At 44.2% G+C, this 15,816-nt stretch overlaps 1 protein-coding gene across 3 annotated transcripts in view; it reads left to right on the top strand.

Annotated features, from left to right (window-relative positions):
* The first annotated feature begins 1,470 nt into the window (after positions 1-1,470).
* DOP1B (DOP1 leucine zipper like protein B) overlaps positions 1,471-15,816 on the top strand; it is an 85,290-nt gene continuing 70,944 nt past the window's right edge. For 2 of the 3 annotated variants that reach the window (XM_037904287.2, XM_037904292.2), the window contains exons 1-2: positions 1,535-1,706; positions 6,889-7,063. In XM_037904287.2, coding sequence (XP_037760215.1) covers positions 6,926-7,063 — 138 coding nt within the window. In that variant the 5' untranslated portion in view covers positions 1,535-1,706; positions 6,889-6,925. Of the gene's footprint in view, positions 1,707-6,888; positions 7,064-15,816 lie in introns of all 3 variants that reach the window. The other variant, XM_037904279.2, reaches the window with a different exon arrangement.

Here is a 15,816-nt window from a genome sequence, read left to right as displayed (position 1 = left end):
ATATAACCTGGTTTGGCTACAGCTTGTTAAACATTGTCCCCTCTCCTGGATTCTGCTGCACACACTTTATAGCACTTCTGCTGAACTGATGCCCAAGGAATACTCCCTGCATTAGGGGTTTCCCTGGCCATTGTTGTGCTGGCACTTCCTCATGTAGAGACCTTGTAGGCAGTTGAAAGGTTGGGGACGTGCTGGAACAGGAGGTGATGTGGATCCATAAAGAGCTGTTGCAATACAAACAGCTTAAGTTAGAGTAGCCTTGGAGGCTGGTCTGACCTGTTATGGGATAGGTATGTCCCTGACTGGATCCTGAATTCTGGAGGTGCAAAGGTGACAGAAAGGCCACTCTACCCACTGCTCCTTCCTAGGCTTCACCACTTGCAAGGCGCTGCCTGTACTTGGCCTTTTTAGGCACTGTTGGCAAGCCAGTAGGCATCCAGCCTTATTGTAAGTAGTGGTTCTACACTTTTCTGTCAGATACCCCATCTCATAAGAGAGGCAGAGCCTCTTCTAGACTTGCTCTCCTCCTCACACTTCACTGTTGGGTTCTCAGAAATGTTCCCTTCAGCAAACCAATAGAAATGGCATTGGACTATTACTTTTTGTAGTGCTAACAAGGCCAATTCAATCAGGGTGGATGTGGCCCATTCCCAACAGTTGACAAGAAGGTGTGAGTATCCCTCTGTTGATATTCACCCTTTCTTGTCAACTGTTGGGAATAGGCCACATCCACGCGGATTGAATTGGCCTCGTCAGCAGTGCACTGACTCCCACACAGACACACTTGGTAAAGCAACTCCCACCTTTTCACCTGATGTAATATATATACCTGCCTACCGTATTTTTCATTCCATGCATCTGATGAAGTGGGGTTTAGTCCACGAAATCTTATGCCCAAATACATTTGTTATCTCTAAGGTGCCAGAAGGATGCCTCTTGTTTTCGCTGATACAGACTCACACAGCTACCCTTCTGAAACCGGACTCCCCAGTGATCGCTGTTTCCTTGTGCCGATTATGTCACTGCTGATCATTTCAGCAGGCGCCGTTGCTGTTGCTTGTGTTACAGGAACAACGCCCCTCTGCATAGGTGGCCTTGGCACCTGCTCCGCAAGATGCACTACCCACCGCAGAGCAAGCGGGCGTGAGCGATCGGCGCTGGGAGCGGCTTGAACGAGCGCAACCCCGCAGCAGCGTCCCGAGGGGCGACCCCGCCTTTGCGTGCAGCGGAACGAGCGGGGGCGCTCGGGTCCGCTGCGCTTCCCTACCTTCGCCGGCAGGTGGCGCCAGATACACAGCCAGGCTACCGGAATGTACCACTTACCCTGGCCCTCCGGGGGGGGAAGGGTAATACGTCCCAATGTAATCATCATGAATCCGGGCAGCTCCACATCCCTGACAGCGGGGAAGGAGGGAGGGGGACGGTGGACAGGACTTCCTCATTTCCGGCGGCTGAGGTTTCCCCCTCCCCAGTCCAGGATGGTATTGCCCGAGCTGGCCGCCGCGGCGCCGCCCGGGCTGGGCAGGTAGGCGGGTCCTCGAGCTCAGGAGCGAGACCCCGCCCTGTTACCATAGAAACGGAGGGACTCCCCCCCTCGCGGTGGCCCCGCCCCGGACACGGGCACGGACACGTCGCTGGGAAGAGGCAGCAGCAGCAGCAGCAGCGTCCGCGCCCGGCCGGAGCCGCCGCCGCCGCCGCCTTGCCAGGTGGGTCCCCGGGGCCCCTGCGCCGCCCCACCCCCCACCGCTCTCCCTGCTGCCCCGCCGCTTCCTCCCGCCGCCCCGGCCGGGACCCGCGGGGAGAGCGGTGTGTGCCCGCCCTCTCCCCCCCGCCAGCCAGTGCGGGGGTGAGTGTGAGAGCTGTGTGTGTGCAGTCACGTGTGTGCAGTCAATTGTGTGCAAAGGGGGCTCGTGTGTACAGGGGAGTGTGTGTGTGTGTCTAGGGCATCTCAGGTGTGTGTAAAAAGAACAGGCGGACTTGTGGCATCTTAGAGGCTAACAAATTGATTTGAGCATAAGCTTTCCTGAGCTACAGCTCACTTCATCGGATGCATTCAGTGGAAAATACAGTGGGGAGATTTATATACGCAAGGCGCAGCCCCATGCTCTGGGTCTCGCTGTGCCTCCAGTTGCTAGAACAGGGGCTGGATCATCCGGTAATTGCCCTGTTCCCTTCATTCCCTCTGAAGCACCAGACGCTGGGCGCTGTGAGAAGACAGGCTATTGGGCTAGATGGACTATTGGTCTGATCCAGTAGGGTCATTCTTGTGGGTGGGTGTGTATACCTGTGTATGAGAGGCAGGGGATCTGTGTGTCTGGGTCCGGGAGGGAGGATGTACACGCCTGTTCTAGTGCAGACTGTCTGAGATGCTGCAGCTCACACCCTCTCCTCCCTGCAGCATTGGCAGGCTGTTGTAACAGCTGTGGTCTTTGCCATAGTGCCTGGCTATTAGATGCTGTGGGGGCCCTGTTTGCTGCATAGATGCTGCAGGGTTTCCTCCTCCGACGGTACCCATTGGCTTAGGGTGAACTTCTGCCCAAAGCACGGTGTCTAGTCTGGCACCTGGGAAAAAGGAGCCCCTGATTCCTGGTGAGCAAAAGTGCCCTGCCGTCTGCACAGTGATGCATGGTTGGAACTTGGCATATACACTGCATTGTCATTATTAATAGGGGAAATGGAAAGAGAACAGAGAAACTTAAACCAAGTTATGGTGTGTTTGGACAAAAACCTTCTTGTTTATCAAGTAAATGTTTATCTATAGGCATCAGCCACAAATATTAAAGGTACATCTCAGGTTAAAAGTAATATTTTAAAACCAAACATATTTTCTTGTCTCTGTTTCATCAAAGATAGATAAAAATGGGAGGAAATGTCTCAGTTACTTTACATAATTTATTCAGTCTATGTACTTTTTCATTGATCTTATCTTTAACTATGAAAACAGCCTGGTCAAATTTCACTTTTATTCATCAGTGCTGGGGTGTTTAAATGACAAAAGCTTGCTTTTAAATGAAATCATAGAGATTTTGATTTTTAATATGATTGATTTTTAAAACTTTTTTTTAATGTAATCTACTGTGTCGACACAGTAGATTAAAGTAAAGAGCAATACAGTGAGGTAGCAAGAGATTAAAGTAAAAGAATAGAGAATTCATAAGGAAATAAAACTAAAGCCTTTACTCCAGTATATTAGATTCTAAAGTAAGATAATTCTGAAACTAGTAAATGATGCAAAACATGGATCATTTAATACTTTTTTTCAACAATAGTCTTATAATGAAACAGTTGGATATGTCTGATACAAAACAAAAGCACAAAAAATGTCAGTTAAGGTGTTACTCCAATAGTGAGCACATCAGTATAGTAATAAACTCCACATCCTATTGTGCCTACAGGTTGAAGTATAGTCCTAAGATTTGTCACATTAATCTTTAATATTTTAAGGTAGGATTTATAGAGTAAATTTTAATGTATTAGTTTACAAATTAAAATGGGGCTTTCTAGCAATGGAATGTGGGCTTTAGGGTCACCAATAAAAAGTATTATTTAATTACTTGTTGCTGTCAGAATATTTTCTTGTATAATACAATCTTGCCTTCATTCAAATATTATTTTGCAGTTATTAAAATTGAATGTAAATTTGTTGACATCTAGCTACACAACTCAAATTGACTTTAGAAGTCAATAACAGGAGTAAATAACATTTCCCTATTTATTTTCTCCACTAGACACCTTACTGTGCTTTTGGATAAATACCCTTATTATTTCTGAAATTGACATGCATTGTGGAGGTACTTTATATAGGATGAGAGTGTAACTACTAAACATTTAAGTACAAAAATGGATTATTGATGGCACATGGTCCATTGCGAGAAATAGGTACATCTTTATAATTTGAAAATGATTTGTGATTCCATGAAAATCAGTCACTGTTAAATGTGTTTATAATTTGATCATAAAGTGTTCGTCTGAATAAATTCCAATCCAAATATACTCAGACGCAGTTTTATACCAGGAAAATTGTGCAGTTCTGCTGGTATAGCTGTGTCCACGCGAGGTGTGTTTTGCAGGTATAGCTATTATTTGTAGTTTGTATTTTCTATATTACCTCAGAGTACAGTGACACTAGGATGCAGGACTAGTCACAATTAGTATAGCAGTGCAAGTACCCTGATTCTAGTAGTTAAAGCTGGCATTGCTATGTTTAGCATCACTCTAGACAATTCTAACTTATAAAGCATGTAATACAATGAGAGAGAGAATTGGGCCTGAAAAAGGTAAACTCTCTTTTAAAAAAAAAAAAAAATTGGCATTCTTTATTTTAAGTAATAATAAATAAAGTTGCTTGCATACTATAGATCTGTGGGGTTATCTACACTTAAAACGTTACAGCTGCCTCACTGTAGCATTTCAGTGTAAACACTAGCTACACTTATGGGAGGAATTCTCCTGTCAGTGTAGGTAATCCACCTCCCTGCTGTCTACATGGGGCTTTAGATTGGCTTAAATATGCTGTTCAGAGGTTTGGATTTTTCACACTCCTGAGCAACGTCATTTTGCTGACCTAATTTTCTAGTGTAGACCAGGCCCAAGTGTCATAGTCGTAGAATTTAAGGCCAGAAGGGACTACCAGATCATCTAGTCAGACCTCTTGTATATCACAGGCTACAAACATAACCCAGCAACTGAAATTAGACCAAGGTATTACAACTCTCAGACTAAACTGTTATGTGCCATAGGCAAAGGATGGGAGGGACCAAGTTGCACCAGTGCCCATGGCCCCTGCAGTGGCAGGGACTTGATTAAGTGAGAGATACCCAGATGAATCTAGCAAGCAACCCACATACATATGCTCTAGAGGAAGGTGGAAAAACCCTTATGGCATTGCCAATCTGATCTGGGGGAGAATTCCTTCCTGACCCCCACATATGGTGGGTGATCAGTTGGACTCTGAGCATGTGAACAAGAACCAGCCAGCCAAGCACCTGAGAGAGTGAATACTCAGTACTTCCTCAGAGTACCAGCCTTCCCTATCCAGCGTCCTGTCTCCAGCTGGCTATCTCTGATGCTTCAGAGGAAGGAGACCATAAAACAGAATATGTTGAGGTGGAGTAGAGGGAAATTCCTTCCTGACCTCTGCAGGTGATTGATTGAAGCCCTGAAGCATGAGATTTTTAGGAACATCTGACTTGATTCAGAAGAGACACTCAGAACTGCTGAGCCCTGTCTCCCCCTTCTCCCCCTCACCCCCCCGTTATCACAAGCAACCCTATTGTACAAGCCCACTCTCAAATTTTTCCAGTCATAAAGTACCACTGCTGAATAGATAGATTTGAAACAGCATATGTCAGAGATCACGAGGGAACTTTTAAGGTGCAAGAGCAGGGTCCACATGGAGAGCTAGTACACAGCACGCTGAAGTGTTGTAGATTTATATCCCAGCTTGCTGCGCAGTAAGTGTATGTCTAGACATAGCCTGGATGGATGTCAGATAATTTTGCTTTTTAACTTCTTAACTGATAGTGAGGTAGTAACCACATCTTTCTTCCTGTTTTCATGCATTGCTATTTGAGGATTAAAAATGGGTTTGAAAGATGAAATATAAGTAAGTTGTGTTATAGTTTCAAGTGTTTGTTCATAATTTGTCACTTTCTAAGGCCATATATTCATTGGAGAGGGGAAGAAAGGGTGTATTCTTAACTCAACCTAGTTAATTCAACATAAAATCCTAGAGAAAACCAGGTAGTTTGTAGTTTTGATGTGTGTTAACAGGTTGGGTTACAGCTCCACCAGCTAACATGTGAAAATTACAGATTGCCTGGTCTTCTCTATCACCAATTAAGGAAAGACCTTTTTTGTAGTGAAGACGAGGCCTAACGTATTCACTGTCTAGAAACTTCATTAATGCAGAGCTAATATTGACTGGTGGTGCCATTACCTTTCCAGAATGTTGAATGCACTTGTACTTAAAGCTCTGCTGGTGGAGGGGAAAGGCTTTATCTTTGATGGAGGGAAGAATAGAACTTGTCCCTTAACTACCAACATTTTAAAGAATAAGTTGATTAGAATTGTTTTCAGATACAGATTTATTTTAATGACTAAAATAGGAGCCTCTCACTGAACATTTTTTAGTGAGTTTGTCAGTATTGCCAATCCCAGCTGTTTGAAACGTGAGTCAGGAGCCCCAGAACTATGAGATGGGTCTAAAAATCATGAGATTCTAAAAAAAATATGTTTTATGTTCTTTCAACTTACTTCTGGTTTTTGAGCCTTTGGTATGCACTCAGGTAATATTTTAAGGCTTTGTTCTACAACCATGAAGACTCAAAACTTTTTTTAAAAAGTGAGAACTGATATTCTCACTTTGCACAACTCCAGGAGCTGGGATTTTAAGAGAAACACTAAATATTATGAGACTTGAAATAAAATCATGCAAATTGGCACATAGTAGAAAATCATGCTTTAGTGTGAATTTTTAACTTTCTGTTGCTGCAGGTAATGCCATCGATTACTATAGCTGAAAAAGTAGGAAAAATATCTTCCTCTCCCTCCCTTATTCGTCCCCAGTTTATTTACTTTGTGTATAATGAGTTCTTCTGTGTGGTCACTCTCCCCTACTGGTACTGTATAAAAGAATCACATAGACGTAGGAGAGAGCATTTCTAAAAATAGGAAACTGTGACTGAAAAACCACGAAAGTTGGCAATGGGAAATTGGTGTCATGCCTTAAATTACTTTTAACTCAGTTTTTTAAATTAAATAAATTGTTTACAGTTCCCTTTCAAACATGTCTGCATACTTACTACACCCTTGCAATCTTTGCAGGTGTAGGCTTTGTCAATATTTAATTCTTGGTTAATTTTTCATAACAGTGTGTATTCATTTTAGTTTGCCAGGTAGTTTTGGCTTGCTATGAGAACCTAAGATGGATCCAGAAGAGCAGGAGCTGTTCAGGGACTACAGATACAGAAATTATTCTTCAGTGATTGAAAAAGCTTTGAGGAACTTTGAATCTTCAAGCGAATGGGCAGATCTCATATCTTCACTTGGCAAACTCAATAAGGTATTCTATCTTGGAAGTGTTTTTGTTTTGTTTTGTTTTTATTAGGGTTACCCTTTGTTGCTGGCTTTGAGACTAGGACAGCTAAAGATCTCTTTAATAATGTGTCAAAGCCCAGAAAACAACGTGGGGAACAATTATAGGTTGACAAAATAGTGGGAAGTTTGTTTTTAACAAACAAAAACAAAAAATCCCAAGGGCTTTTTCAGTTGATGCAGCTATTACTTCTGGGGGAATTCTGCATCACTGCGTGTGTGCAGAATTCTTGTCCATTGCAGAAATGACTTTCTGACAGGGAAGCTTCAAGAGTGGTCACATGCCCTTTCCCAGGAGCAGGGCGTGTCATTTTGGGCGCCTGGAGCAGCCAGCGGAGAGGTAAATTGTGTGGCTGGGTACGCCCTGACTGGGGCCAGTTAAACCAATCCGCCCAATCCCTGTGCATCCAGACCCTCTATACCAGACACACACCCGCCAAGCCTCACCTGGAGCCCCACGCTCCTGGCTCTACCCAGCCCCACCTGGGGCTCCTACCTTGCACTGAGCTCAGCCGATAGTTCTGACTCAGGGTGGGTGAGGAGTTCACTTCCCCTGCATGGAATGGCCAGGACCAGGTAGACTTACCCCCAGAAACCTCTCCTGGCTCCGCAACCCTCCCCTCTTGCTTCCTGCCCCCATCACTCCTCAGCCATGGTGGGGAGAGGAAATTGTATGGGGAGCTGCTCCCTTGTGTGCCCAACCCTTGTGCATTTGGACCCCTTGCACCCGAACCCCCACCCCACCTAGCCCCACCTTCTCTGCACCCAGCCCTCCCTGCCAAGCCCCACTCCCCCTGCACCCAGACCTCCACCCCTGCACCCAGATCACCGCCTGCTGAGTTCCCCACACTCAAACCCCTATCGTGACGAGCTCCAGCCCCAGCTGCCTGGACCCCCACCCCACTGACTCCAACCAGGCGCACCTGGACCCCCACCTCACCAAGCCCTACTCCCCCAGCATCTGCACCCCCCCACTGACCTCCCCCACCGAGCCCTATCCCCCCCCTACACCCACACTCACCCTGCTGAGCCTTAACCACCTTCACTTGGACCCCCATGCAGAGTCCCATTGCCCCAGAACCCCGCAACAAGCCCTGTGCATCCATATTTCACCTGGACTCCCGACCGAGCCGCCTGGACCCGGATTGCCCCACACCGAACCCTCTCACCCCACACCAACCCCCTCCACACTTGGATCTTGCCAGGCTGCACCTGCCTGCCCACATCTGGTGTGCCTGGTATGGAGGGGCAGGGCCTCAGGGTGTTTCTGGGGCAGGCCCGGCCCTTGCGCTGTGTCAGGATCAGGTGCAGCCTCACCACCAAGTCTGTCTTGGGAGGGGGCTGCAGGGTGATCTCCCACCTCCATGCAGCCAGTGGACTGTGCTCCCCACTGCCATGCTGGAGCCTCCACATTTATTTATTGACAAATAAAATTTGCAGATTTTTAAAATATTGTGCTCAATTTTTAATTTTTTGGTGCAGAATTCCCTCAGGAGTAAACTATTGTAATTTTTATATACACAGGAGGAAGAAGATTATCTGTATATATAGGAGGAGAAAATGAGAAATCTGTGTATCTCATTGCAAGGGATACAGTTGAAGCGGGTGTGGAAACTGCAGATCTCCAAGTTCAGATGTGTCCACAAAAGCCCCCAATGTAGATGCAGTTATACTAGCAAAACTGCACATTTACTAGTATAACCTTCTTTGGCTACATTGTGTAAACCTTACTAACAGATCTCCACAGCTGTGCAAAACGTGGAGTTAGTAGATTTACTAACTGCCTTCAGTGTGTACTGTCTTCAGAAGAGAGAAGTTGGATGGTGCTACCTGGGCTGCATGAGTTATCAGTTATACCCTCGCATCCTCGGCAAACCTTCATCATTTTTTTGGACTGATAGGCTAGTCCCTGCTAGAGAGAGAGGTTGAATGGAGTGGCCAGGAGAACTTGGGACTTTCAGACAGTTCCACTGATCATTTCCAGATGTCACTGGGCACTTGCACGTGGAGGGAGATGAGCTCTGATCTTTTACCTTGGCTAGTCTTGCTCACTGGGGCCAGCTAACATCTACTAGCTGAAAACTCTTGCTGAGATATGTAACTGACAAAACATGCAGCAGTATAGTGCAAACCAAACAAAAAGCTTTTATCTGTTACGTCAGTCCATCTGCCCTGGTATTTTTTAGACTTAATCTTCTTAGGGTTATAAAAATTGCTATACCAGATCATACCAGTGGTTCCTCTAGTCTTGTATCTTGTCTGAGGCTATAGACTATACCAGATGCTTCAGAGGAAGGTCCAAAACACCTATTGATGGAAAATTACGAAATAATCTGCTTGTAAGGAAAGTTTCCTCTTGCCTAAGCAGTTACTAGCTGTCTTATGCCTGAAGATAATTATTAATTACTGTTTAGTTCCAGGAGTGCTCATGGAGTGTCTGGTGTTTTCCTTATATAGGCAGTGCAGTGCCCTGGGCAGGGATTTTATAACCTAAAGACACATAGCAGGTAGTGCGGAGGGAAGCAACAAATATTGCTGTGTTAATAGATGTATTTTTAAAATGGACGTGAAAATGTATACTCCGTTATACTCCATGAGCATGACAGTGTTGCTTAACAACAAGTTTCTTATAGGCATCGTGACAGGTGGGCCTTCAGGAGGAACTCAAATGTGAAAAGAATGGGGAGCTTTGCTGACAAGCTCAGGGAGATCCTTCCTGCATAATGGGTAGCATGAGTGATGGCAAGGAGATGTTTGGGAGAAGCATCAGAATTAATATCTCTTAACTTTTTAATCTTCTCTTATTTCATGTAGTTATCAACGTTCTTATATTTTGATTGATTTAGATTCTGTTAAGCTCTTGGCTTCACGGATTTTTGCAGTAGTGAATTCCACAAGATAATTGTGGGGGTGGGTGTATAAACTTGTTGCCATTCAACTTCATTGTAATCTCCATTTCTTCTTGTACTAAGAAGGTAAGCTGGTGCCTGTAGGGATGAGGGGTAAAGGGAAGAAGAAGTAGCTCTCCACTACCCCTCCTCCAGCTTCGTGGCTGTGGTGAAGCAAGGAGAGAAAAGAGCTCTATGCTACTCTAGCACTCTTTTCCACCCCCTGCTGTTTTTTTTTTTTTTTTTTGTGTGCTTCTCCTCTGTGAATATCTCCAATGTCTCACTCTGCTGCTGCTTAGTCTTATCAAGCAGTAGCAGCATGAAGCTGATGTGGTTCTTTGCAATTTCATTGTTGCCCCCAGGGTTCTGAATAGCAGCAGTGAAGCCGACTAGACTTCTGTTCATTTTAATCCATTGCTGCTTGACAAAACTGCAGCAGTGGTACTAGAGGGGTCTGCAGACTGAGAAATACAGCACTACCTCATTTAATGTTCTTAATACGCTTATTGCAACCGTAAGGATTAGAGATCACTGTGACAATACTGCAACCACGTGCAGTAGTTTTGGGCACCATGTTGTATTTTGTTTTAATGCGTGAATGTGAAATAGCCATTATATTGAGACGGGCCAGACGTTATTAGCTGTAGAATATTCATAGCCCTTGGTATCAGTGTGAGTGATATGTATTTGTGTGTTTTTAAGGGGGGGAGGTGCTTTGAAGCTTGGCCTGGGGAGTTATGGGAAGGACTGATTTTACCTGTTTTCAGGAGACTGGGGGACAAAACAAGTTTTGTTTTTTTTTGTTGTGTTTTTTTTTAATAAAAAGATGACTTTAAACAGACACTTTGATTTTGATTCCACAAATGGACAAAACTTTCTGTCCAAGAGGTAAGACTTCAACCCTTGCTGAAGGGTTAGAAGTAGGGTGACCAGACAGAAAGTGTGAAAAATCAGGACGGGGTGGGGCGTAATAGGCGTCTATATTTAAAAAAAAAAAAAAAAAAAAAAAAGCCCCAAATATCGGGACTGTCCCTATAAAATGGGGACATCTGGTCACCCTAGTTAGAGGGAATGTTGGTCTACCAGATGCCCCAAGTGAAAGATGGGCGATTCCTGGTGTGTTTAGTGAGCATTAAAATCCTTTTATTGTTTGTTTTTTTTCCTTGTGATGCTTTTGCCCTAAGAATAAGTGTGCTTGTTTAGAAAGAGCTTTACCGGTAAATCACACCTTTCATAGTCCTTGGAGAGAAAGCTCATCCTAGATGCTGGCTTTAAGGCAGACTGGGTTGCTGTGGATATCACAGAGTATGTCAGGCAGTTGTGTGGCCTTAAAATCCCCTGTCAGAAGGGAGTAGGACCCTGCGCATAGTACAGGTGACAACTGGAGGTCTGAGACCTGACTAGGTGCTCCTGGAGTGGACCCTGGAGGAGCAGTATAGGTGCAGTTGCCCTGAAACGGTGAGAATTCATTTTTTATAATGAAAGCTTAAAGTCTGTGGAAATTGGTGATTTATGACCCCATGATTGCCAGGGAAGACTTTCCATTTGTCACTTACAAGTGGATTTTTCAAGCACTACTGTAGAAAATAATTTACTATGTTTATAAAAGGTCTATTCCAAATACATGGAAGTGGAGGATGGAAGTGGACTGTGTTAATTACCAAAAATTAAATATTGACACATTCGTCAGTGTTTTAAAGACTTGCTTTGTTTCGTGGGAAAACTATGAAAAACATTTCAATTATAGATAAGTCTCCATGTTTCTCTTTAGCATGAAAATGGGATCTTTGTTGCTTAGAATTTCATGTGTTCTTTCTCCTTATGTATCACTTGAAAACATAATCCTTGTTTGATGTAAGTGCATTTCATGGGATTTAAACAGCTTATTTCCTATACTGTGGATGCACAGTACGACCAGACTTAAGAGTCCAATTAAATTTGAGTGTTATAAAAATAAATCCTGTATCCTTATTCCCTTAATCTATTTTGTATAATCGAAATATACAAGGTCTTGTGGAAAGATTATTTCACAGCAGTGATTTTGACAAACTGTTCATGAGACTTTTATACCTTTTTAGTCCACTATGTATTTTTAGAAATAAGGTTATTCTTTTCTCATTCCTATTCTCGAGTAGTGCTTTTACCAGCATTTTTATTGTCTATATACACGTGTGCGTTAACTGCTAGGAAAATATTGTTTTGTTGCTAACTAACAAAATGAATGCCAGTATTTAGAATGTTCAGTACAGATTGCAGTGTACAGGGTTTGGTAATCCTTTTTTTTTTTTTTTTTTAAATAGTCCTGGTGCCAAAATGTAATTGTGGTATTGCAGATTTTGCCTTTGTGTGCTAACAGAATGGGGTGAGGTTCTGTAAAGTTACTGCTGATAGAAGCTAACAGCAGTTTTTGTCTGGAAACTGGTGCTGGTTCATTATTTGTAGGCATATCAGTAAAGTTAGTGCTTTTAACATACACGCTCATAGCCAAAATATCTTTAATTAAATGATCTAAATTGTGTTATGCAGAGTTAGGGTTGCCCAATGATAGTTTGTGCCCTTCGAAAATGTAAAGTTCAGCAAAATTCAGACTTCTGAAAACCAGGAAATACGAGGTATTTTACAATGTAAAATATCCATCCAATCTTACCTCTGTCCCCTGGAACTGGCAAGAGCCACTGGGATCTATCTGCATGCATTCCAGCTGCAGTCCCCATGTTAGGTGTAGCTGTGCTGGTTGGTACAGATGTGTTTGTGATATGAGGAGATCTGGGGTTTGGTTTGAGGAGCATCACAGAGCTGTCATTGAGATGATGTGAGGAGATGTGTGATCAAAGGAAAGAGGTGCATGTGTACGTTGAGGTTCCAGTCTGGCATCATTTCAATATGGAATTGTGTAGGCTGTGTCAGGAGAAGGGCCCTGGGGTGATCTTGCTATGGGTATTGTCAGTAGTGATGAGATAGGAGAGCAGTCTATGGATTTAATGGTGGGTAGGGGAAAGCATAGGTTTAGGTGGTATCCTGTGTGCATGTGTGAAGGGGGTTGTAAATTGTTAAATTTAACAAGTTTGGTATTCTTTCAGGGGAGTAGGCACAATGTTTGCACTTAGGGCAGGTGTAGAGAGCAGCCGTCCAGTACAGTAAAAAGGCAGAGTATGTGTATGTGTGTTATGGTATTTTGTGGCATCTGTCAAAGAGGGCATACTTCAGGTTACGTGTGTGTTTTCTTTAAGTCTGTATTTCCTGGTTTTCAGCAGTTTGAGTTTTGATAAACTTCTGATAGTTTGTGGCCTTTTAAAACAAGAAAAGGCAACCTTAACTCTGTGTTAATTAAGCTTTTTGCAATTTAATTTCCAGGGTTGGTGAGGGGGGATTGTTTTTGGGTTTTTTTTGTTGTTTTTTTTTTGGATAAACGTATATTCATAGAAGTTAGTGGCCATTTAGGCAGTTGTAGTTCTCACCTCAGTATGCAGTTGATATGCTACTGTGGCTGGATAGTATTCAAAAGACATAACTTTTATACAGTGCTTTTCACCAATAGATCTCAAAGAACTTTATTTCACCTGTTTCCCATATATAAATTGGGAACAAGGAAGTGACTTGACCAAGGTCACCCAGCAGGCCAGTGGCAGAGACGGGAGTAGTCATCTCCATGTGATGGTCTCAGCTAAATGAGAACCCCCCAGGGAGATGAATACAACCTGAAATAGCCACTCTGAGATGTGTGATCTGCTTGATTGGAGAGACTCTGATGTGTCAAGCATGCCCATTCTCAATTCCTCATCCCAGTGTTAACAGTATGTTCTTGGTACATGCTCCAAGCACGTCTGTTCCCACCTCCTCACCCACAAGGACATTACTTCTCCAGATCCTGGCTCCCATGGGGACAGAGACCCCCAGATCACATAGATGTAAGGTGTGGGGTTCAGACCCCCTCCCAAAAAGGCAGGTCCCCACAGAACATGGCTCACATGATGGGGGTCAGACCACCATAGATGGGCAGGGCCCCTTGGATCCTGGCACACACAAGAGGGCAGGGACTGAGGTTCAAACACTCCCAGAGGGGCTGGGACCCCCAATCCTATGGAGGGATAGGAAGAGGGACTCCCTAGAAAGTTAACACCCCCCCGAGAACCTGGCTTACATAAGGAGGGGCATAGAAGGGGGTCAAACTGCTATACATGGGTCCCCAGATCCTGGTGTGCACAAAAGGGGAGAGTGTAGGGCTCACAGGCACTCTGCTCCTATTCCCTGCCCCCTTCCCCTTGTCACTCACCTTCATGTCTCCTTCCCAATGTCCCTCCCTCTCACCTGAGGCCCCACCCCTTCACCCCCTTCCTCCTCCTCCACCCTCTACAATGGCCCTCCCCTGTCAGCAAGCACATTTAATTTTGTTTTACAAAAATACTTTGTTCTCCAAAAAATTAAAAAACAAAACCCCCACAATTCTGATGGAGATGGATTTTTAGCAATACATCTTCTGACCTCTTCCAGATTTTTGCATGAGGTGGGACTCAGGCTCACACTGGCTGGGTAGGTCAAGTTCAAAGGACTACTGGTTATTCTCTTAAGCCATCCAAGCCGCTTAAAACTTTCAAGGCTAAAAACCCTGTTAACTCTTCTGTCCACACATGCTCATTCGTTTGGTGCAACATCAAGAACTTCAGAGGCTGATGATCCAAACTAAAGAGCTAAAGTCTTTGGTTAATAGCATTGTATCTGATTTTCTCCAAAGGGCTAGTGAGTGGCATGAACCCTGTTGGGGTAACTCTCAGGTGTCTGAGATCCTGGTGTGATGATCTCAGCCCTTGTTTGATCTCTCTCTGGGCAGCAAAATTCATTGCCAGAACATGTCAGCTTTAAGAAAAGCTATATCTCAGGAACCTTATGCTCAAATGGCCTCCAGTTTGGATCACTGACCAAACCCCGAGGTTCATCTGATAAGCCACACAAGAAACACGAAAGTGGTGTGGGTTTTTTAAAGAGGCTTTCTGCTTTTGGAATGTCATATCAAAACTCAAAAAAAAAAAATATTTAAAATTTGTATCAAGTTGCCCTCAGGGAGAGGCAGGGATAGCTGGTGGTGGTAGTTGTTTTTAGTAGTAAATACTCTCAAAGGCTCCATTTCAGGTTGCAACCCATTATGCTGGGTTCTGTACAAGCATAAAAAGAGAGAATCCTTGTGCTGAATGGCTTATGGTTGTGGAATTTGCCAAACTCTTCTCACTGTTTCTTATTCACCCTGCTCTTTGATTCAATAACTCTTGATAGATCCATTGGGAAAACCATTTTGGCTCTGGTTGACCAGACTACCAATGAGTGCAGTTGGTAAGCTAGCAACAGAAGCTTCACAGCGGAGGTGGATGATGGTGATTGTTGTTCATGTGCACATTTCTGCATGTGAGCTGACAGCAGCAGAATCTTCAATTACTGATGGGAGGTAGGGTGGAGAATTTGGCTAGCATTTCCCCCCATCCACCCTATAGCAATGGTGCTTCCTCTGTATTGGTAAAGTATATTGGAACAATAACAGAACCTATAATGTTTGAGCTCCATGACTAATACCTCTACCAATTGTGCAATGCTAGGGTGACCTCGGATTTAGAATATGCTACCATACATAAAGCTGAATAAGTTTGGAAGGAAGGGGAATTGTTGTGGCCACTGGTGATATTTTTACTTGAGCCGTGGGGGGGGGGGGGCAGAAAGGCTGGCGCAAAATGAGGCAGAACTTCGGAGAGACAGAAGGCAAACTCTTCAGAAACAAGCTCCTTTTCCGTGGCCTTGTAGGATCCCCTCCAACAAGCCTTTCAGTTAGTAATGCCTCAGGAAAGGG

The sequence above is a fragment of the Chelonia mydas genome, chromosome 1 (genome assembly GCF_015237465.2).
Source record: "Chelonia mydas isolate rCheMyd1 chromosome 1, rCheMyd1.pri.v2, whole genome shotgun sequence".
In the NCBI taxonomy this organism is placed as follows: Eukaryota; Metazoa; Chordata; order Testudines; family Cheloniidae; genus Chelonia; species Chelonia mydas.
The sequence above is the reverse complement of the archived record's forward strand: the minus strand, read 5'-3'. Positions and strand labels throughout refer to the sequence as shown.